Source organism: Martes martes, assembly GCF_963455335.1.
Source record: "Martes martes genome assembly, chromosome: 3".
Taxonomy (NCBI): Eukaryota; Metazoa; Chordata; class Mammalia; order Carnivora; family Mustelidae; genus Martes; species Martes martes.
Genome location: NC_137890.1, coordinates 103,940,420 through 103,965,324, shown reverse-complemented (window position 1 = coordinate 103,965,324; position 24,905 = coordinate 103,940,420). Strand labels below are relative to the sequence as shown.

General features: G+C 37.8%; 1 protein-coding gene across 1 annotated transcript in view; it reads right to left on the bottom strand.

The window, feature by feature from the left end:
• THSD7B (thrombospondin type 1 domain containing 7B) overlaps positions 1-24,905 on the bottom strand; it is a gene marked incomplete at both ends in the record, with an annotated part of 715,794 nt that overhangs the window by 343,899 nt on the left and 346,990 nt on the right. Inside the window, one exon of the mRNA XM_080799662.1 lies at positions 1,974-2,103. Within this exon, the coding sequence (XP_080655788.1) occupies positions 1,974-2,103 (130 nt within the window). The remainder of the gene's footprint in view (positions 1-1,973; positions 2,104-24,905) is intronic.

Sequence of the window (24,905 nt, the reverse complement as noted above, 5' to 3'; positions counted from 1 at the left end):
AAAACACAGAAACTGAAATGTCAAGGGGTTTTAGTCCAATTTTTCAATAGGATGTAGCATTCATTCAGATCTCTTCAGTTTACCGAGGCTTTCTAAATCGAAATGAGACCATGGAGTTCAGTCTAGTTCAGTGTGCTGCATAAAGTGAAATAGAAGGAATTTCAGGACTCTCATTAAACTGGGTTTTGGAATGAGAAACTTGGGCTCGGGGAGGTTAAGTTAAATGTCTGAGATTGCACAACTCAGAGGCCAGTTGTCCCTCCTAAAACCCTGGATGTTCAGCTACAGACCCTTGACCCCATGGTCAATTCTCTGTAAGGCTACATCACCATGCTGCCTTCCCTTTTGGTTATTAACTTAATGTGTTGGGAGATGCTCAAATTCACAAAAAAAAATTCTACAGACATTTTGATTCTGTTTTAACTATGTAAGCCTGTGATTATGTCACCTTAATGGAGTCAAAAAGAAGATTCAGGAGATAATGATAAAGGTCCTATATTAGCTTGCCTCCCTAACATACCAATGAGAAGGGATGCAAAAACTAAATTGGAACCATGTTGTTCAAAATTCAAGGCTGCTTTACTGAGGAGCAGAGAATCATGCTGATAATGTGTATACATACTAAACTAGGCATCATGAGAAATGATAACAAGGATCCAATCCAGACATAGCAAAACTAGTTTCTGGGGAAAATGGCAGGAGGTCAATGATGAAAACAAGTTCAAACATGAGTGGCTAAAATGAAATGCAACCAGAGTGAAGAGAGTAGACAGTAGAAAGGAAAAATCTCACTAATAACATCTAGGATTTTCTCTGATTATAATAGCCTTGGGTCCATAAAAATACCTAATAACATTTGATTTGGTTACTTTTTTCAATTGGCTACTTTCCCCAAGAGCTCTTTTGCGGGGCTCAGAAGTTTCAATATTTATATATAGGGATATGTACAAAGGGATGAAAATTCACTGTGTTTCCATAGCAGCCCTGTGGTTAATGAAAGAAAACTGGTAGTCTGGGCATATTCCCAGTATTTATTCACATCCTCCTTAAACTGGCCATTAGATAGAAACAATGAGAATAAAGGATTATAGAATTGATAGTAATGCAGACTCTTCAATGACACTCTAACATTATCTAATGTGAGGAGTCTTCTTTAAAAAATAAAGAGAGAGAAAGAAGAAAAAAGAAAAATAACTTGTATTTTCCTGATAAATTAGCCCTTGAATTTCATAGCTTTAAGATATAGTTTTTCAAATAATCAAGAGAAACACTAGACACTTTTGCACAAAGCAGTAAAACTCAACAGTGAAAAAATTTATTCCAGATGTACCTTAAAGCAATGCTTCAATCCAACATTAAAAGAATGGACATTAATGACTAAACACATAAATCTCAGGGATTGCTTTTATAAATAATAATCACCAGTTCATCAAGAGGGAACATATAAGTACGATATACTTTAAAAGTCATTTTCTTTTTTTTTTTAATTTTATCCATAGGTTAAACTTTTTCTAAATAGATAATTTCTTAAAATGTGCACATGACAAAATTTAAGAACCAAATTTTTTTAATAAAAGTAAATAACTATTTTAAAAGTACATATTTATTCTTAGTTCTTAATTAAAAGCTTTAGGATAAAAACAATAGAATGAGGTAACTTATGTGTGTGTTTGTTTTCCAGGTAAACACTTTATCCTAAATCTCTTTGGATCCTAATCCTTAAAATTGATTGCCTGGGTGGCAGAACTCCAGCAGCTCACTTAAAATCAAAACATGTTTATTTCTTTTTCTCTGTTAAATGACTTTCATATTCTTTACTCCTTTGAATATATTCAAAAGAGGGGGAAATGTGGAGCTATTAAAGATAAACATTATCTCATTTTACTTCTCACTAAAAATCATAAACTATATGAAGAAAATAGGTCATGATTTATACTAAAATCTAATGGTTATTTAAAAAGGTAACTAATTACCGATATATGGGACACAATGAAATATCTTCACACTCTCGCTCTTCAAATAAGGTATCTGGGCATTCTTGGCCTCCATTGGCTGCTTCCTGGATGATAATCCTGTATCGAGACTGTTTTACTGTGGCATTTCCTGAAGTAAAGGAAAAATAAAATTGTAGTGCCCTTCTGTGAGGATGCAGGGAAAAATTTAGGGTTAGTCACAGAAGGGAAGGGAGGGAGGGAGGGAGAGAAGAAGAGAAGGAGGGGGAAGGAGGGAGGGAGGAGGTAGGGAGGGAAGTAAGAACACGTGGTAAGACTACTTAGGGAATGAGAATAACAAGCAATAACCAGGGGTTAATACTTCGTATTATACTCAATCTTACTCCTATGAAATAGTTAATCCTAAATAATGCGATTTCAAATCTATTTGATCTAATATGCAAAGACCATTTTCCAACTGTATTACTATGCTTTAAATTCATCAGAATTTATATTACCTATGGTATAAGAGTTATATGGCATAACCTAAGGACCCCAAGAAACCCTCTTTGATCTCAAAACAATAGCTCAAGGGCCTAGTTTTACTATAAGCAATTCATTCCCTCCAGCAAGGCACTTCCCTCTGTGGGTGACTTTACAATGCAAACACTCATTAAAATTAATACATTAGTAATTTACTTATTTATGGATATTGGTTTCTTACATTTCTTATTCCTCATAACCTGACACAATATGTATATAATTGGAACTTAGAGACAAGGCACTAAAATTGTGACAGAACAAAATATTGTCTATTTCTGGTTTGGCTGAATAGGAGAAGTATTAATAGGCATCTCAGTAAAGGCAGCTCATGTTTACTTTAACGTGCTGGGGCACTCATCTCATAATCTTCAGATTCCTCTTGAATCAATAACAACAGTAAAAATCAGTTATATTACAGTGGCTAGCAACTATTTCAATTACCATATGCAAAATTTGCACTAGATAAAAACATACAAATTCTTGAACTTACAATTAAAAAGAAAGAAAAGGAGGCAGATAGAGATATAAGTTTAAGACATCAGTAGAGTGAGAAGAATCAACAGTGTGCAGAGTTATGAGAGTACAGAAGAAAGAGTAATCATTTTTGTCTCTGGAAATCAGACAGCTCCTGGAGGAGGCAGATTTTATTCTGGGACTTAAAATCTTAATAGAAAATGAAAAAAGGATGAAGCCATTTTGGACCAAGGAAAGTCTGAGAAAAGACACTGCTGAGACATAAATGGGTGCATGGAATTCATAGAGAAAGGGAGCTGCATTCAGATGGAAAATGTGTACAATTGGCTTGTGAGTGTGCACTTGTTGAGGAGGTTACAAAGAATGAAGAGAAGGGGTGGTGCAGAAGAAAATGGAATTAACTGGTAGGTTTGGGACAGATGATGGATCTAACTATATTAAGAAGAAAATTTCTAGAAAGCCAGTAAACTAAGGGGAGTGTGACAAAAGGGGGGGAAAAAAAGCTTTCATTAAAATTGTATATTCACATAGTTTTTTAAAAAATCTTTAGTACAAAGACTTATAGTGAGAAACAACTGACCCGCAACCAATTCTCCGTCTTCCTTCTAGAACACTTTGAACTCTATTTAGTTCTTCTGTGGTTATCTCCAAATCTATAAATAATAAGCTCATGTCATTTTTTCTTGATTCATTAATTTTAGACATCATTTATTGACTTTCTGCTGTAACTGATGGGAGTTTACTTTGCAACACCTTTGAATTTTTTATAATTGTATCACTATTTTTATGACTCTAATGGTTATTTAAAGGCTTTAAATAACCCACCTTTCTCCAGTCCCACTCCTCATTCTTGCTCTCTATCAGACCAACCACCACCATTCAAAAGAATCTTCATGGATAGATGAGCTTCCTCTTCTCTTGCCATCCACATTCCTGATAAGTTAAGTCATAGCTTCATGTGCTGCATCATCACTTTTTCTGCTCTTTAGTCTTGTCTACTAAGTTTTTTGTTAATGAGTTTAGAGCTCTCACCCACTGATGGTCCTTTCTATTTTTTTAACAAGGAATTAGGGCTTTTATAATTCATTTCTATTATTTTAATGACATTATGGAAAGAAGAGGAAACCAACATATTTATACACTTCATGATCTTGACTAAGTTAAGCATAGGATCTTTTCCAACTACTTACAGACCTATTCCCCTCCTTTTTTTTTTTCCCTTCCCCATATTTAATCTGCTGTCTAGCCAGGGAACTAATCATAGGAGTGTATCAGTGACTCCCTTGTCCATTGGCTTTTGGTTGGGTTTGGCCAACAGAGGGATGGGGCACATAATATAAGGAGAAAAGATGATAAGAAAAGAGAAAGATCAGGCAATTTTTTCCACCAGATTTCATCTTCTGAATCACCTCAGTTTGTTCTCTACCCAAACCAAAAGCCATGGTTTCTATGGAATGGCCCTATCCTCCAGCTACATTTCTACTAAATGTTCCTACCTCTATCAAATTTCGGGCTCCTAAATGTCACTAGTCCAGGTACTGAACCATCACCTGTGAGCTTAAGTAACCCTTCCCAGTCTTTTGGAAATAACCCCTTCATTAAATTTTTCCCAATTGCCCCATTTGAGTGGGCCACCTGTTTCCTGCCAGGACATGCTAATAAAATCAAAGAAGACATGTTACTATATGACAGGGAAGAATGTTATAATTTGCCCTTTTCTAAAAGTACTTAAGATCCGGTGAGGAGTATAAAACAGAAGGTTAAAGAGGTGGAGGAGGGGAGTGTAATTAAAACAGTTCTGGTAAAAAGCTGAGAATTTTTTCCTTTAAGTTCAGGAAGAAGACAAAAATGGCCACTCTTCCCACTTTAATTCAACATAGTACTAGAAGTCTTAGTCACAGAAATTAGACAAGATAAAGAAATAAGAGCATCCAAATTGGAAAGGAAGAAGTAAAATTGCCACTATTTGCAGATGACATGACACTACATCTAGAAAACCCTAAAGATCCCATCAAAAAAGCTATTAGAACTAATAAATGAATTCAGTAAAGTTGCAGGATACAAAATTAACATGTAGCAATTGGTAGTATTTCTATACACTAACAATCAGCTATCAGAAAGAAAAAAAGTTAAGAAAATAAATCCCATTTACAATTGCATCAAAAATAATAAAATACCTAGGAATAAGTTTAGCCAGGGAGGTAGAAGGCATGTACTCTCAAAACTTCAAGAACTGGGGCGCCTGGGTGGTTCAGTGGGTTATGCCTCTGCCTTCAGCTCAGGTCATGATATCAGGGTCCTGGGATGGAGCCCTGGGTCAGGCTCTCTGCTCAGTGGGGAGCCTGCTTCCCCACCCCCAACTCTCTCCCCACCTACTTGTGATCTCTCTCTGTCAAATAAATAAAATCTAAAAACAAAACAAAACAAAACTTCAAGACACTGATGAAAGAAACTGAAGAAGAAAAAAATAAATGGAAAGATATACCATGCTCATGGATTGGAAGAATTAATATTATTAAAATTTCCATACTACTCAAAGCAATCTACAGATTCAGTGCAATCCCCGTTAAAATACCAATATTATTTTTCACAAAACTAGAATAAGAAATCCTAAAATTTGTATAAAACCCAAAATTTGTATAGACCCACAAATAGAAATCCTAAATAGTCAAAGCACTCCTGAGAAAAAATAACAAAGTGGAGGAATCAATCAGACTTTCTGATTTCAAAGTATACCACAAAGCTACAGTAACCAAAACAGTATGGTATGGGCACAAAAATAGACATACAGATCAATGATTTAGAATAGAAACAAAATAGAAACAGAAATAAATCCACACATGTATGGTCAATTAACCTATGGCAAAACAGACAAGAATATACCATGAAGAAAAGACAGTCTCTTCAATGAATGGTGTCAGCACAGCTACATGCAAAAGAATGAACCTGAACCAATATCTTATACCATACACAAAAATAAATTAAAAATGGATTAATGACTTGAATCTAACATCTGAAACCATAAAACTTCTAGAAGAAAAAATAGGCAGTAAGCTCTGTGACATTGGTCTTAGCAATACTTCGTGGACCAGTCTGTCAGGCGTGAGCAACAACAACTAAAATAAATAATTATATTTATTATATCAAACTAAAAAAACCTTTTGCACAGCAAAGAAAACAAACAACAAAACAAAAAGACAACCTACTGAATGAGAGAAGATATTTGCAAATTATGTATCTGGTAAGAGGGATATTTGCAAATTATGTATCTGGTAAGAGGTTAATATCCAAAATATATAATGAACTCAGGTAACTTCATAACAACAACAACAAAAAAAAAGTGAAACATGAGCAGTGGACTTAAATAGATGTTCCCAAAGAAGATGTACAGATGGCCAACAGACACATGGAACAACGTTTAACATCACTAATCACCAGGGAAATGCAAATCAAAACCACAATGAAATATTACCTCACCCTGTCAAATTGGCTATTCTCAAAAAGCACAAAAAATAACAAGTGCTGGCGAGAATGTGGAGAAAAGGGAACCCTTGTGCACTGCTGGGAATGAAAACAGTATGGAGGTTCCTCAAAAAATTAAATATAGAACTACCATACCATTCAGCAATTCCACCTCAGGTTATTTATCCGGAAAAAAAAAAAATGAAACTATCAATTCGAAGAGATCTATGTGTATCCCTCTGTTCACTGAAGCATTATTTAGGGTAGCCAAAATACAGAAGCAATCTAAGTGTCTACCAGTAGATGAATGGATAAAGAAAATGCGCTATATATACACAATAGAATATTATTCAGCCAGAAAAAAGGAATAAGATCTTGCCATTTGTAACAACTTGGAAGAAACTAGAGGATATTATGCTAAATGAAAGTCAGACAGAGAAACAAGTATCATATCATTTCACTTATACATAGGATCTAAAAAGCAAGACAAACAAACAAAACAAAATAGAAATGGACTTGTAGGTATAAGAAACAAATTGTTGGTTACCAAAGGGGGCAGAGGTGGATGGGTGAAATAGGGAAAGGAGATTACAAGGTACAAACTTCCAGTTATATAATAAATAAGTCCTGGGGATGTCCTTCTCAGCATCAGGAATATAGTCAATAATATTTAATAACTTTCTATGGTGACAGATGCTAACGACACATCATGGGAATCATTTCATAAGGCATAAAAAAATTGAATCACTATAATGTATACCTGAAACTAACAGGATATTGTATGTCAATTATACTTCAATAAAGAAAAAAAAGTTCTGCATAATTATATATATAAAGCTATCTACATTTGGGGGTAGCCAGCTTTGTAAATAATTATGCCTTTAGGAATAAGTCTCTTCTCCCATTGCCAGTTAATTCCAGTTACACTGTACTTACTGTGAAAATTATTGCTTACCCTTAGGATTTGTATTTGTGTGGGTTTTTCTGTGTGTGTGTGTGTGTGTGTGTGTGTGTGTGTGTGTGTTGTCCAAGTGTTATGTTAGGAGACCCAGAAATACTGAAGAGAATAGGAAAAATGAAACAGATGCTTTACCTTACTTAAGAGAGAACATGGATCAATGTCTGTCCCTTCACACTGCATGCTCGTGTGTGTGTGTGCGCCCGGTCACACACACACACACACGCATAACGAACATTACCACATAAAGGTTTTCTGCTTTATGGTATAATTGCAGGTCAAGTCATTCAAAGTTTGGGGAACACAGTTGCATTGAATATCATGCCCTACAGACATTCAGGTGGAGGGATGGATTCTATGGGCAAAACAAAATTGTAAAATAGAGGCTAGATTTTTTTCAGAAAGAAAACTGATTGACACTGTACAGACATGACGAAAAATGTGTATGTTTTCAAAGAGGAAAAGAGAGATAAATGATGATCTTGACATAAGGAAACAACACCAAGATCTGTGAGATAGGTGCTAAAAATTTCTTTTTCTGTGTGATGCGTTTCTTTGTCCTAAACTTTGGAAGAGTCATAGTTAGCATTCAGCTTTAAAGGGTTTTTCCACTTTCTGTGATAAAAGTACCTCAACTTATAACCAGACCTACAGCAGAGTCAGTTATGTACAAGAGACATGATTTAGCTGGTGTCATGGAAACTTAAGGGCAGGCAACATCTGACTTGGAATGGAGCAGTCAGTAGTCTTCTCACTCCAACTCTACTTCTGGCCAGCCTGAAGGGAGCAGTTTTGTACCAAGGAAGGACAATAATTCCAGAAATCCAAGAAGTAATTAGCAACAGAAGAGGATGCTTCCGGTAGCACCCAGCATCAAGGTCAGAAGTCAGACAACAGAGGACAAGCAAAAGGCTGAAGCTCTCAGGAACTGGTGTCCAACAGAGCCTCCCTTTCTGTTGAATACACAACAATTGATTTCAGGGAAGTAGACAGATGGAAGATAGTGGCTTTGAAGGTGGAAAATATTTGGATTATATACATGCGTAAAATGCATTATAAGTTTCCAAGAATTATCTCCTTAGTATATATCAGATCTGTTTCTGGGTATTTTGTATATGCTGTCTCATTTTATTATTAAAACATTTTATGAGGCTGATATCACTACCACCATTTTCACTTATTTTAAAATTATCATTATTGTTCCCATTTTACAGATAAGAAAATGGAGGGTGGGAGAGATAAATCTTTTGCCCAAAGTCACCTAGCTAGTTCTAAAGCTATTAAAACTATGCCATTAAAACTGCAACTAAACAGATATCAAAGCCCATAATCTTTCCATATGAGATTTTATGGTGAAACAAAGAGCAAGGGGCATTCCCAGGAGGAGTTCCCATCCTCACTCCTCTGTTATTCCCAAGGGATACCTCTTCCTTTTTAATTAATTCTCCAGGAGTACCCTGTTGGCAGAAGGTTTCAAGTGCCAATAATAGTGCTTGTGGGGCTTGGCAAGTGATGTTTCCAATCTCATTAGGACCTATGAAAAAATAACAATAAATTAAAGTTCCTGTTTGGGCTCCTGGCTGGCTCAGGGTTAAGTCTCTGCCTTCGGCTCAGGTCATGATCTCAGGGTCCTGGGATCGAGGCCTGCATCTCTGCTCAGCAGGGAGTCTGCTTCCCCCATCTCTCTCTGCCTACTTGTGATCTCTCTCTCTGTGTCAAATAAATAAATAAAATTTAAAAGAAATTTAAAAAATAAAGTTGCTGTTTGCAAACACAAGTAACAGTTCAAGCATGATTATGCCTAATAAACAACTAGTCTAAATTCATTTTTGATTTATGCATATTTTATCACCACTAAGTCATCAGACATAATTACACTTAAGTTAATACTTATAGTCAAAAGAAGTAACATTTAGAGAAGATGGCAGCTTACATCAAGAGCCATATTTAATATTAGAACTATACAAGTGAGTTATTCATCGATATAGAAAGAATATGAGATATTTATAGATTCTCTGTGAAGGTCCATACCACTTTTTTCCCAGAAAGATGGTAGCAAAGATGGAAGAAACTGGTCTGTAAGAGTAGCTCTGGGTGATTCACAGCCAGGCAAGGATGGCACTTCATACTGAACTGAAGATCATGAGTGCTGGTCCCTGATGTCAGGGTTCGTCAACCAAAGACTAGGGCTAAAGAATCGACCCACTAAGCTTCCAACTGATTTGAAGTCTGAGAGTAGGTAAAGAGCAAGTGGAGCATGGTAGAGCATAGTGAGTATAAGCCCTGGCTGACAGAGAGGCATAGAGGTGAGCACAGGAGGGGAGGTCTTCCAAAAGCAAGTGGGTGTGTAAACTACACGTGGGATTATTGTGTATCAGCAGTATCTATTAATACCTACTGAATATCAGCAGATATTCTAATGCCAATCTGCAGAAATCTGAAAGTAGATTAAAAAAAAAATCACTGCTCTGGCTTTCCCTTGTTTCTCAATTATCTCCATTATTAATGGGTCTAACAGACCTTAGCGACCTTTTCTGCTTCATGGCGCCAATATTCTTCTAGGTTTGTTGCCTTAAAACTCTTAATTCTCATCTGGTGCTCTTGGTTCTCCTCCCCATTTACATATCAAGTTTACCATTAAACAAACAGAACCAAAAATCTACTTGTGATTCCTCTGTAATTGATCTTGAAGCAAAAGGATGGCACCAATATTTGAAGATGCTGATCATATAAAGAACCACAAGTAAGTACTTCCTGAGGTTTAGTAACAACTCAGTTGCCTACTAGATTCCAGGCAAGTCCTTTAATCTTGCTAAACCTCAGCTTCCTTGGCTGTAAAACAGACCAAATAAAAGGGTCTAGTTCATATTATTCCTAGGAGGATTCAACAAAATACTGCCCATAAAGCATGTGCATATTGCCTGGTACCCGGAATCTTCTCCAACATGAGTTCATGAGAGACGGTGAGAAGAAAGATTAAAAAAAAAATATATATATATATATATATAGAGAGAGAGAGAGAGAGAGAGAAGAAGAAGAAGAAGGAGGAGGAGGAGGAGGAGGAGGAGGAGGAGGAGAAACCCTTCAAGAGTTGAGGCTTCTTCATATTTAAAGAAAACTGTGACAAACTGGTCTATTCAGTGCTGTCTCGGGCCATGTTCCAACCATCCGGAGTAGACCATGAATGGCTGAAAACCATCTCACATTCCTGATAAATTAAATTACAATTGCAAGGCAATTTGTATCAACCATTTTCTCGTACCATCGAAGAGGAACAGAATAGGTGATCAAACACCTTGTTTGCTCAAAGAAGTCTTAGTTAATGCCAGTTATCCCGGCTTACATAAGAGCTCATCCACTCACTTTCAGAAGTGCCTCTGTTTGCATGAAAATTATATGATCACTCTGAAAAAAAGACCACTCCCCTTGCAAATACAAGAAACAAGCACATTTTGTTTCTCACTGCAGCATAGGGTTGCATTTCAAATGTATGAAAAAGGTAGACCGCATTGCTGCTCTTAAAATTATCTGTTCAAACGGATCACTGGGCCTTTTTATTTCTTGCCAGAGAATTCTGCTTCAGATAGCAGCCCGTGCATCCGAAGAAGATGGTCCTGTACCCCAAGCACACTTCTTCATGAATTAAATTAAAAATGAAAGGGAAAGGGAAGTATAGGGCTTACCTGAAGATAACTGACTGGAGTTATGTAATATTGTTGTTATGATAGAAACATCATGAATGAAAGCTATATAACTAAACAGAAGTGGTATTTAATCAAAGTGAAGCATGAATATAAGGAGAAAACAACTTTCACTTGGCAAAAATTCCAAATGGTCATTAAGAAGTCTGTTTCTAAGTCAGATCTATGAACAGACAGAGATCACAGTATGCTCATAGACAGCACAAGTTTCTTCAACATTAAATCCCCTAGAAAGAACACTCTCTCTACTGACTAATTATACACAAGAGAATGCCCCTCTCTAGTCTAGTCACAACCATTGGTGAGATTTCTTTTTTAGGAAAGGTACAAACCAGGATTCACCACCAGCTCATCTGTCTCCTACTTAAATCTGGAGAAAGAGATACTGTGACTCTCAGTGCTTGGAGGGAAGCACTTACCACTGTTGTCATTGTCGTTAAATATTTATCAGGTTTCTGCTCTATGTAGGAGACGCACCTAGGTGTGTGTGTGATACTGAAATGTACGTATATGCATTATTAAATCTCCGCAGTGAAGCAGAAGTGAAACTTGATGGATAATAATGTAGAAGTTCTCCACAGTTTTATAAGTATTCAGAAATGATAATACAGACTTTGTATACACTATTCAAAGCCCATTGATCCACTACACTCTTTGAGGAGAAATGGAAGGCTTAAATAGGGCACACCACAATGCCCTAGAAGAAATCTGAGGGGAGAGTTTTCATGTTCTTCTTTCCTAGTCATCTTGGTATTCCAGACAGAAAGCAGATACATCAAGAGTAGTCTCTTCCACCCCTCAAAGTCCCCTCCCAGCCTAGACCTCCAAGTACTTCAAAATGAACACTGAGCATATCTATATACCAATGAAATTAAACAAAATTGCAAAGCTTTTCTGCTAAACTTCCTAGGACTGTTGAAAATAAGCTCCAGGATATCCATACACTTCTTTCATTTTAAAATGTTGCCTGAAAAAAATGTACTCTATAGTCCTAAATGTTCATAATCATCATTCACTTTGCAACAGAGGCCACATTCAATGGCTCTGGCAACGGACAGGACCTCCAGGGCTGATTTCTAATCCCAGCTCATTACTGAATTGCTATATGACCTTGGGCAACACACTTAACCTTTGAGAGCTTCAATTTTCTTGCTTATCCTATGTGGGTAATACCGCTGAGCCAACTCATAGGACACCTGTTAGGAATGCCTAATTAAATTGGATTTAAAGCATTTTCCAAATGTAATATATGTGAGTGCGTGTCCACTTTAAGTTCCTTATTCTTTAAAAATGCGAACCCTTAATTTCAGATGAAGCAACTCATGGTTTTATCTGCATAAACTACCTAGGATGACCATCGTGGCAAATAAACATGCTCTTTCTATGGTACTTACCAAACACTCACTGAAGCCAATGCAATAGTTCTTTTTTTTTTTTTTTTCTTCCAATTTTTTATTTATTTTCAGCGTAACAGTATTCATAGTTTTTTCACCACACCCAGTGCTCCATGCAATCTGTGCCCTCCCTAATACCCACCACCTGGTTCCCCCACCCTCCCACCCCGCCCCTTCAAAACCCTCAGGTTGTTTTTCAGAGTCCATAGTCTCTCATGGTTCACCTCCCCTTCCAATTTCCCTCAACTCCCTTCTCCTCTCCATCTACCCTTGTCCTCTGTATTATTTGTTATGCTCCACCAATAAGTGAAACCATATGATACTTGACTTTCTCTGTTTGACTTATTTCACTCAGCATAATCTCTTCCAGTCCTGTCCATGTTGCTACAAAAGTTGGGTATTCGTCCTTTCTGATGGAGGCATAATACTCCATCTCAACAAGATCCTAGCAAACAGGATCCAACAGCACATTAAAAAGATTATCCACCATGACCAGGTAGGATTCATCCCTGGGTTACAAGGATGGTTCAACATTCGCAAATCAATCAATGTGATAGAACAAATCAATAAGAGAAGAGAGAAGAACCACATGATCCTCTCCATTGATGCAGAAAAAGCTTTTGACAAAATCCAGCATCCGTTCCTGATTAAAACGCTTCAAAGTATAGGGATAGAGGGAACATTCCTGAACTTCATCAAATCTATCTATGAAAAACCCACAGCAAATATCATCCTCAATGGGAAAAAGCTCGCAGCCTTCCCATTGAGATCAGGAACACGACAAGGATGCCCACTCTCACCACTCTTGTTCAACATAGTATTAGAAGTCCTAGCAACAGCAATCAGACAACAAAGAGAAATAAAAGGTATCCAAATTGGCAAGGAAGAAGTCAAACTCTCTCTCTTCGCAGATGACATGATTCTTTATATGGAAAACCCGAAAGACTCCACCTCCAAACTACTAGAACTCATACAGCAATTCAGTAATGTAGCAGGATACAAAGTCAATGTCCAGAAATCAGTGGCTTTCTTATACACTAACAATGAAAATACAGAAAGGCAAATTAGAGAATCGATTCCATTTACTATAGCACCAAAAACCATAAGATACCTCGGAATAAACCTAACCAAAGAGGTTAAAGATCTGTACTCGAGGAACTACAGAACACTCCTAAAAGAAATTGAAGAAGACACAAAAAGATGGAAGACCATTCCATGCTCTTGGATGGGAAGAATAAACATCGTTAAAATGTCTATACTGCCCAGAGCAATCTATACTTTTAATGCCATTCCAATCAAAATTCCACCAGTATTTTTCAATGCAATAGTTCTAATTTCTAGAGATTATCTCCAAATTCCTCTACTTGCTATCCCCATCACTGCAGCTCTTAAAACATGTGGAGTTTGTAAAGCTGACCTTATCAAATAGTGACCACCTTAGAGTGTGGCCCTTCCTTTCTCTATATATGAGTCACCCACAACTGATCTTGCTTTCGACTCAACCCACGTGGTCCTTAATGCTCGCTACGTATGAGAATCTCAAGGGATGCTCTTACAAACTCCTAGTGCCCTCCCACCCCCGCAACACAAACCATGTAAATCAGAACCTCCGGTGGGTGGTGCCCAAATATTTGTATGTTTAAAAAATCTCCAGGGCAGAGAATCACTGATTTAGCACATTGAAAGCTGGCAAGTCTTATTCTTCCGCTATGTAAAACAGGAAAAAGACAATGCAGCATGTTTAACCAAGCAACAGAAAACAAATGAGCACCAGCTAAATCATTAATGCTCTCAACACATTTTAAAAATGCAACCTGCCCTCTAGCTAAGTACATCATAATGGGTATAATTGGAAATGTGTACTATAAATGAGGAGGGTTAACAACACTATTTATAATGACAATTTGCACTTGTCTTTTCTTCTTGCCAACCCGTGCTGAAATGACAGGGATTTATTTTCCCTCCATGCAGAACCCTTTTCATTTTAGCAGATGAAACGTCTAGTGGCTGCTTGCTACACAGATCCCTAATGCATTGCACTCCATCAGCCTTAAGAGTACGGTACTCTGCAACCACACTGGACTGTTTATAGACAGGTTTGAGGGACACAATGCCATCAAGGTATAAACTCAAAACATAATCCTTATTAGGCATGAACACTGAACCATATATTCATAACAACTCTTTTAAATAATCCATATTACCCTAACTTCTTAATGCTTTATGCCTTCGTGGGCATAAAAGGTTGCTATTCCTGCCCAGCATTGTGTTGACAACTAGAGTACAGACGGACTTCCAGGTCAAGCTTATGTGTCACAGCATAATGAGGACACAGCACAGGGATATATAACTAGCAACTTCAGACCCTCAGATCCTCTGCAACTTTTTGGAAGGTCCCTTCTAGGATGTATCTACATGTAAAAAATGGTTTACCTGAATGTAAGGTGTAGGGGATCACTTATACATTAATATCAGTTGTGATATTAAACTTTTTGTTTTGGGGATAGTAGTGAGACAAGTTAAAGGAGAATACTTGTAAAGTTAAACCAATCAAAATAAAGCTTTCCACTTCTAACCATAAATTTTAGCACAGTGTAGATGAAGACTCTTAATTATCCTTCGTATGCATGAGATGCACGTTACTTCCTGTCTTCTTGTCTTCATTATTTTGCTGCATCAATCTAAAGTCTCTTGCTCTTGAAATTCCTTTTTTGGCTTAGTGTTGATGTAATATCTTGACTTAGTATCAGTGAGTCTGGAATACAGTCAGGTTTGGGAACTTAGGAAAATACTTATCTTCTAGTACCTCGAAAGGAAATAATTAGAAATAATTATTTGGGGCTTTGAAGAAGAAGAATCAGATAATGGAATGTAATTAGTTCAGGGTTTGGATTCTGGTAATATGTAGCAACTGTGTTGGGGTAAGCTAAGAGTATTTATTCTCCCTCTACATCTAGGTAACCCCCTATGCTCCTTTGAGACTGAACAGATGGTCACCTCTTTCAAAAAGTCTTTCCCACTCCATCCTCAGCCAAGTAGCCCTCTTCCCATGCTTCCATGCCTCTAGAAAGATCCACATTGCATACCTTTGTCTTCTTGTCTCTCTCTGCTCTCCAGGTCTTGTAGTGCTTAAAATCTAGTAGGCATCTAATGAATGATTGTTGAATAAATAAGGAGATGGGTGCATGAAAAATCATGACTGAATGAAAACACAGCCATCTACAAATATCTTTTTCTTGAAAGGAAAGTTGGAGACATTAGGTTCTACCAATAAGGCAGACAATATAGCTGGAGAAACTCTGCTGGCACACAGAAAAAAGAATGCTGAAGAAGTTTATTTTTAACTCAATTTAAAACATTTATCTTTTTAATTTTGGAAATTTTTAAACATATCAAATGAACCCAATATATCCATCCATCAGCTTCAATAATTCCATGTCTATGCTTTTATTTAATCTATATCCCTTCCCTTTCACACACACCTGAATTATTTCTAAGAATATTCAGACATAACATTAATATTAACCATTTCTGTTCATTCAATGACAAACCTCACTCTGAATGGTGGTATCTGCACTATGTGGAATGAAGCAAGGTTTACTTTCCAGAATATAATCTTCAAAATAATACAAAAAACAACCCAGGCACTTGCCATGATTCATTCCCCTGCCAAGTGTTCTGCATAAATCAGCTCAATCCTCATAACAATCCTAAAACACAGTTACTCTTGTTATTCCCATTTTGGAGGTCAGAGAATGGAGGAACAGAGAAGTTTTGTATCTCGTCCAAGATTCCAGTATGTAATAAAGAGGACTCGAAACTCAAGAAGTTTGCATCCAAAGTATGTGCTCTTACTGGTCTGTTTTGCTATCCTATGCCTCCAACACTTGAATGTTCTCAGTCAAATGCAAGAAGAATTGCAGTCCAATAAAATGGCGATCCAATAATGACAACTGTTCCCAGGAAGAAAAATTCAAAACCAGTTAGGAACCTGGCCCCTAAAAAAAGCCATAAAGAAAGCCATAAGCTTACAGGGTCCCAGGCTTGGTAGGGCTCTTAGTTTAACGCTTTGCTACAGCTGTCTTGAAACTTTTAATAATTTATAAACAAGGCACCCCACATTTTCATTTTGCAGTGGGCCTTGCAAATTATGGTGCTGGTCCTAATGAAAACAACGGTAATGTGGGGAATTAACGAGATCCTCTCCATCTTTGTGATCATTTTAAAACTTGGAAGTATACAGAGAGGTGACTAGGAAGGGTTTGCTCCATCCCAGAGTTCAGACAGTTGCTTACGGTTCTTCTTCTCTCTTAGCATTTAAATTCCTTGAGCAGGAGAGAGGGTTTGCATAATCATCCAGTTACATGAACTCCACAGGATGGGCAAAGAACTCAGTACACACTGGGTCATGAAGACAGGCTATTATATAACGTTGAGTTATGGTAATTTATACAGTTACCTACAATTCATATTTTTTTTTATTCAAGAAAACAGATTCTCCTCATTTCTTGCCCAGATAATTGAATGCTCTCATAATTTTCCACTGGTTTCCAATGCTGTCTAACCTCATTATTTTCTGTACTATTTTTTTTCTAAAACACAAATCAGATTTTATCACACCCATGCTTAAAATTTAAAGTGTCTATTAGAATTCCAGATAATGTCCAAACTTTTTACAATGGCATAAATCTTTTCATAAACTGGCTCCTGCATATCTCTCTAACCCTATTTCTTATCATTCCTCCATATGCATTATGCAACCCAAGCTCCACTAGCTGCTTGTAATTCATTTAATTAAAATGTACTCTCTCACTGTCAAGCATACACACACACACATATGCATCCCCTCTTCTATATTTAAGATACTTGTATTCCATGTTTACTTGGAATTTCCTGATCTACCAAATCTTACATCCTCTGACCACTTCACTAGAGTAAGACACCCCCCTCTTCGCTGCCTAATACTCTGTGCTCATTCCTGTTATAAAAAAGAAAGGTTTGTGTATTTGAATCCTCTATCAAAAAGCCCCTTGAATAAAGTAATGGCATCTTATTAATTTTAATATTATTAGCAATTGGCAGAAAGCTTGGTATACAGTGAAGCCTACAAAAAGTTTACTGAATTACTGATACATTCATCTGTTATCTTTCATTCGATTACCATTTAGGCACTTACTCCGTGGCAACCACTCTTCAGTGTGTTTAAGCAGTGAACAAGACATGGAGCTCACTTTCTAACTGGGAGAATGGTTAAGTGCTATGAGGAAAACATGTGTATGAGCAAGAAAGAGAATGAGAAGAGAGGATTTCTAATAAGGCTGTCAAGAGAAAGGCTCACCAAGACATGATATTTGAACTGAAACCAAAATGTTGGGCAAAAAGCATTCAGGGAGAAGAGCATTGTAGGAAGGAGGTACAGCCAGTAAAAGTCTGAACGAGATATAACATGCTTGGTCAGAAAGGAGGCCAAGGTAGCTAAATGGAAAAGTAAAAAACATAGTGAAATGTGGAACAGGGTTTTACACAATTTCCTAGTACCAGTCTGTGAGGGTGGAGCCCCCTAGATGATTCCTCCCATGAGAAGGGACATATCCACCTCTACTATGCTCATTTCCCAGGATTTTCTCCCTCTTCCCCACTTGTGTCTTCTTTGGGAAAGATGAGGAGCATCTAAATCATGGTTTTGGGAGAAGGAAGTGGACAAATACAGCTCTTCCATCTCTCTCCTTCTTGTTTTTTAGGATTTATCTGCTCATAGAATGCACATATTTTGATCTGTTCTGGGCCATGGTCATCAAATTTTTAGTTGTCCAACATGGGCTGTGACCAGGTAGTTAAGCCTAATTATACAGTTGAGGATTGGCTGATATTTTGATCCCCAACTACTTTGACTAATTCTCAATTGTTTCTAAATTTGGGTGGGGGAAAAAGTGGGTGGGGTAAAGATAGACTTCCTCAAAGTCCAAGACCGAATATGTGCTTGTTGCTCATGTACAGTGGTATTTCATGTTCCACGCAATATAACAATCTATGTTGATTAAACTCCTATTATTTTTCTGCTACAAGAAAGTCTCTCTCTTTCTTGCTCTCCCTCATTCTTTCTACACATATACATATAATACACTTCTAATTATCTTTCGTTTATAAAATTAATAACTTTATTGCTTGAGCTTGAATTCCCATAGTTCCTACAGCTTACTCAGGCAAGATGAAATACAAAATGGAGGACAAGGAGCGAATCGGTGCACACTGAGTAACTACTGCTAAGCTAGCCTCCTCACATAGGATAAGAAAACCCTAGGAAATAAATTGTCTTACAGACGTTACATGTTATATCTATGTTACAGGTGAGCATTTAGAGTCTCAGAGAGGATAACTAAATTGTAGAACACACAGCTAAGGGGCAACACTAGGAGTCTACCATAACTATGTCATATTCTTTCCACTACACATGAACAAATTAGAGAAAAATTCAAGAAAGAATATAATTAAGTGCTAAACTGAATATAATTAATTATCAGTTCAAAAAGCATCTGGTCATCGAGCAGAAGAGGATATTGTTGGCTCAAGTTAGAAATGAGCACATTTCCCACAGAACCTGTCATTGTACGTGGTCTATATTCTTACTTTGGTTATCATTCATAAGGTCTCTAAATAAAGTTATGATAAGCATATTTAAGGTATCTGAGCAAACTAAGTTTAACCTGAAAAGACCTCAACTGGCAAAGAATCCACAATTCCTAGCAAACTCATTACTTATCACTGAAAACATGCCATTCAATAGATATTCTATCTGAACTATTTCCATGTAACAACTTAATTTTGAGGGAATTTCAAGAAATTAGCAGAATATCCAGTGAAGAGTTCTCTATTAGGAAGACTTAAAAGTTGTTTGTCTAAACTATGAGCAATCTACCTCATTTTAAGCATGAATTTAAGCAAGATATATCTTCTTGATTTTTTACCTTACATAAATTATTTGACATTCTTATAAAACCTGGAGCTCCAAGTTGACATATTAAGATCCCAGCATTTAGCTCCACCTCTAACCCTAAGCTTCGTTGTAGTAAGACAAATTAGTTTATAAATCTACCATCAAATTAGCTAATCCAGTGAGTCAAAAATCTCCTTAAACCATACACTAATTTAGAATCATAATAACATAGGATCAAAGCCAAGGAAGTGAAAAATAATTTATTCCTTTACTTGTAGAAAATTATTTAATAAACTTAATGTAACACCCCATCTAAATCACAACTAATTTATTCTATTTCTTCATAAGAAGTATATTGAAACTCTAAAAATAAACTCCTAATTAGAATGGGTAACTTGATTTCTGAAAGGTAGCTTATTTTCCTCTGAAAGCAAAGAGAAATTATATTGTGATGCATTGTATAACCTGCAGAGCATTCTAGAGATAGGAGAAAGAAACAAGCCAGAACTTAAAAGAGTTTGAAAAGAAAGAGCATTCCTATCTGAAGAAACACGGATTTTTGCTACCAAGGCAAACAATAAATTATTATGAATATCCACATGAGCCACAGGATTTATTGATGGTAATGTAGCTTGATTTTTGAATGAGGGAGATTAATAATGCTTTGCAGCAAGTATTAGTTGCAAATGTAGAAGGAAGATGGTGGATTTCAGATATAAAGAGTGGAACTTCATGCACCAAATCTACATTTTAAAAATTTGCCTGCTTTTGTTTATTTTATTTTGTTTGATATGTTAGTTTATTTTATAAGACAACCAAGATGACATTGTTGATGACAGATTATTGATAGAAATCCCGGCCTAGACATTTTGGTAAGAACTCAAGTACACACAGACTGCACAATTTGTTTGATAGAAGTAAAATATCTGGCTCCAATCATACTCAGAGTGAGAGCTTTCTTTCTCCTTCCAGTTTCTACTCTACATGAGCACATAAAATTCTATTGCATTTCTGTCACCTGGGGCTTCAGTTTTCCTTTTCTGTATTTCTACCTAATGTAAACCACTCTTCCCAAACCAACTCTGAAGTGAAAGAGGATGGTTTTTGCATTGGAAGCAAGCAGGTAGGTTTCACCATTCCTCTCCCTGCAGTTCAGCACCTACAGAGTCCGGTTGAAGCAGAAGTGAGGGCAAGAGTCAGGTTCTGGATTCTCTTCCAAAGAGCTGAACTTGGGTATTCTAGAGAGGTCAGTCTCAGTGGGGGAACAACCTCGGCCCTATCTGAGGGGGAATGCTCCTGAACTCATCTCCTGCTGCCTTTCTGCACACTGTCCCCTTCCCCTTTCAGATGGGTTCTGACCTGAGGGGGCTGGTCCACAAGCTGTTGAAGTGGCTGAGGGCCTGACACAAACTGGACCAGCAGACTCTCTTTCTTGTAACCTCAATAAAGAGCCAGAAGGTAACTTTCTGTCCATGTGGAGTGCTTGAGTGAAGAAAGTGTGGTAGAGTTCAGCCTGGGACAGCCATTTTGGGGCTCTGTATCTGCTAGTTATGAGCATATAGATTCACAGAAGGTCCACTACAAGAGGCAGGTCACTAGGTGTACACAGAGAAGCAGAGACAGGAGGAAGTGCCCTGGCCCAGAAGCTGAAGAGTGAAGCCTCGCTTCCTGTTTGCTTTTCTAGTTTCCATGATGTCCATGGGGATATTTTCCCCTTCTTTTTGAATATCTGTGAGATTTTCTGTTATCATTTCCCAACAAGCCATTTTAACCTACTATAGCTTAAAAACTTTGGATCCTTGAAAACTAAAATGATTAGAACAATGGAGTAAATGCAAATTACACATTTCTTAAATAGTCCATTGTCTAATCGTTAAATCAAATGTCTCCATATAGTTCAAGGGTTCTCAAACTTTAATGTATCTTAGCGTTACTAAGGCAGTTGGTTTAAAAATGGCAGGTTTTGAGGGCCCAGTCCTGACCTCAAAGTCAGAATCTCTAAGGATTTTAACAGGCATTCCCAGTAATTCTGAGCTGGGAATGCATGGGCCATACTTTGAGAAATCTGTTCAAATTATTGTTTTACTCAAGTGCCTGGGTGGCTCAGTGGGTTAAGCAGCTGCCTTTGGCTCTGGTCATGATCCCGGGATTCTGGGATTGAGCCCCGCATCAGCTCCCTGCTCAGTGGGGAGCCTGCAATTCCCTCTCCCTCTGCTCCTGCTCTGCCTACTTGTACTCTCTATCTCTGTGTCAAATAAACAAAACTTTTAAAAAAATTATTGTTTTACTCTTGGACCAGTCTGGGCCACATGACCATAATTTTGCATTTCAACATTATACCTTTGGGTTTTATTAAAATAACACAAACATAAAACCATGAAACCTTTTATTTCATTTCCAATGGACACACTGCCTCAGTTGGTGTGACCTAGGTTGGAATGTGGAATTACAGTAGAAAATGCCTTGTGGGAATTACCAATTGAATAGGCTCTGATTCCCATGAGATACTCATATGATTCCATTCAAAATAAGAGTAAGCACACAGACTGATGGACATAGGAATGAGTGAATTAATTAATGAATGTGTAAACAAATAAATAAAAAAGATGAACCATGTTTTTAACTTGTATGTTTGCCAGGAAGCCAGAGATAAATCTGATTCTTTATGTCCTACATCTTCTGTCACTGACATCACTGTGCATGTTCTTGCAGTAAGCTACAAAATCATTTATGAAAGAAATTTGGTTGTAAAGTCATATCAACTTTCCTCTCAGCAATTTGCTAGCTTTGCTTAAGCAGGTTGCTTTTAACTGGCATCCATTTATTTGACATGGATTTACTGAGTTCTGTTCTGTCTTAAGTTTATTACTAGGCACTTTTTGGAATGAAAGCAGAAAAGGTTCCAGCCTTCAAAGATTTCACATCCCTTCAGAGACACACAAAACACCTTTACCGATAGTTAGAATGCAAGCAAGTCAGACAGGGTTATGGGACTCGAGAGAGGAATGGTTGCTTCCAGCAGCAACATCAGGACAAATTCTGGAAAGGCAAGGATTTACACCTTGGTTGGATCTGGGCAAGCAGGAGAGATAAGGAGAAAGAGATCCTAGACAGCAGAATTCTGGTTTTCCTTACTATTTTCTCTCACAGCACTCTGAACTTCTACCAAGCACATATTATGATTTGTATCTTCATGCACATTGGGTAATTGTGGGTTCAATGCCTCCATTTTCCTATAAGTAGACTCTACCCTCCATGATGGAAGGATCTGTCTCCACTCACCAGTCTGCATATACGCACACGGTGCTGAGCACTATGGCTAGAAGGCACTGATAGTTCAGCAAATGTTTATTGCTGAATGAGTGGATAAGAGCCTTGGCTTCCATGTGGTTTTGCCCTCTATTAGTGTTGCAATCTTGGGTCCTTTCCCTAAACCTCTATTTCTTCATATGTAAAATGGAGCAATAATAGTTCTTTCCATACAGGATTGAGGTAAGAATAGGATAATACACATCAATAAATTATAGCTTTTATTAATTTGATAGGAAGAGACAGTGAGATGAAACAAAGACATGCTGATATTATAGCCTTTTAGGGATAAGTCTGACCTTGTCTAGCTTTTTTTTCCTATAACTATACAGGCTCAGCAGGCAAGGCAATGTGGTAAGTTTAATGTAACCTGGGTATTTTTACCTGCTCTTTGATCCTTTTGGCCCAGGTGACCAGGAGTCCTTCCCTTGACCAATCCTCTCACCTCATCTTTGGAGCAGCCCTAATAGAACAGCTTCCTTTTTCACCGAACTGTCCAATGGTCAATGAAACAGCACATGTGAATGCAATGTATGACAGGTCCGGGATGTGCCACACCCCTTCACAGGTTTGAGAGTCCTATAAACAGGCAAAACGAGCTGTGCCTACTGGCAGGAGAAAGAACTTGTGGTGGGATAAAGCAGGCAGGCCCTGGAGTCACAGAATCTGCATTTCACGATGGCTGTGCCTCTGCCATGCATGGCGGCTAACCTTGAACCTGTTACTTCATCCTTCAGAGCTGGGGGCTCCTCACCTCTTTAGCCATCTGGGATTATACCCAACTCCTGGGGCCACTGTTGGAAGTGAGGAAAAATCCCAGCTGGCGATGCCGTGAACTCCAGGCTCCTGTAGTTGTACATCAATCTCTGGTGCCGAAGAAGAGGGGGTCAGGGCGAGAAGGAAGAGTGCGGACTGAGAACACTTCCTTGTCAGCTCTTATGTAGACTAACATTTCCTCTGAAGTTGAGGTGTAGCTCGCACCAGCCGTGTTCCGACCTCAGAGCAGCAGCTCATGTTGGGAAATGGGCAAGGGGCTCTGAGGAAATATTCTTAATTGTTGTTGTTGTTGCCAAACCAATTTTATTTTATTTTTCCCAAATCAAATCCTCCTCATACTGGGTTTTAATAGAGGCTGACAGAAGGTGCCAAATTTTAACTAAAAGCAAAACCAAACCAAACAAAAATAAACACACAAGAGCAAAAATTACATGAAATTAAGAAAATTTTATCCATTATTTTACTTCCCCCTGAATTGAGGGAAAGTGTCTTTTATAGCTTTTATCAGCACAACTCCTCAGTTTGGCAGGAATATGATTGAGAACTGTAATCTCCACAAGCCCAAGTGTTTGTCACTCCTCCTACTAAATTTTCAGGAACATTTATTGAGTACAAGGACAATGTAGTGATATGTGGGCTTTAAATTATAGAGTAGGGGCATTTGGGTGGCTCAGATGGTTAAGCCTCTGCCTTCGCTTGGGTGGTGATCCCAGGGTCCTGGAATCGAGTCCTACATCGGGCTCCCTGCTCGAGGGAGGGCAAGTCACCCCCAGTGGAGCCTGTATAAAACAAAGGCACCTATACTCTGCATTGGGAGGCTGGAGCTTGGGACATGTATGTGGGATACGCACCTTATTTTATGTATTCAAAAACATTTGGGAATAGATAACATCTAATATTTACAGAGGTGGTGACTGAAATTTAGGTTGCTTCCTCAAAGAAACTCATTAGACCACCATAATTCCTTTGACACTATTTTGGGGGCCAGTGTCCCAGGCCCAAATCTTGATTACTCAAACACACCAGATTCCTCATTATTTGATGCAATTTAGTACTCCATTCACTACTTCCCAGGTAGACAAAAGCACAGATGGGCCTGTGGGGAGAAAGAGGGAATCCTGTGTGCCGGAAAGAGGACAGTGAAGAGAGAGGGTGGTGCTAGTTCACATTCGAATGGGAGAAACTCTGGATTCTAGGATAGGTGACTTTTGACTGATCCAGTGTTCTAAAAGACCAGTATCGTTCCCCCTAATTGGCCTGGATCCACTAAACAATGTGTTAATGCTATGACTTCATCTTTATGGAAGCAAAATCTTTAGGAATTAGAACCGGTTGTGGGAAAGATGCAGAGTTCATGTATTCATTCATTCAAAAACAACTGCTGAATGCCCTTCATGTCCCAGACATCGTGCTAAGCACTGC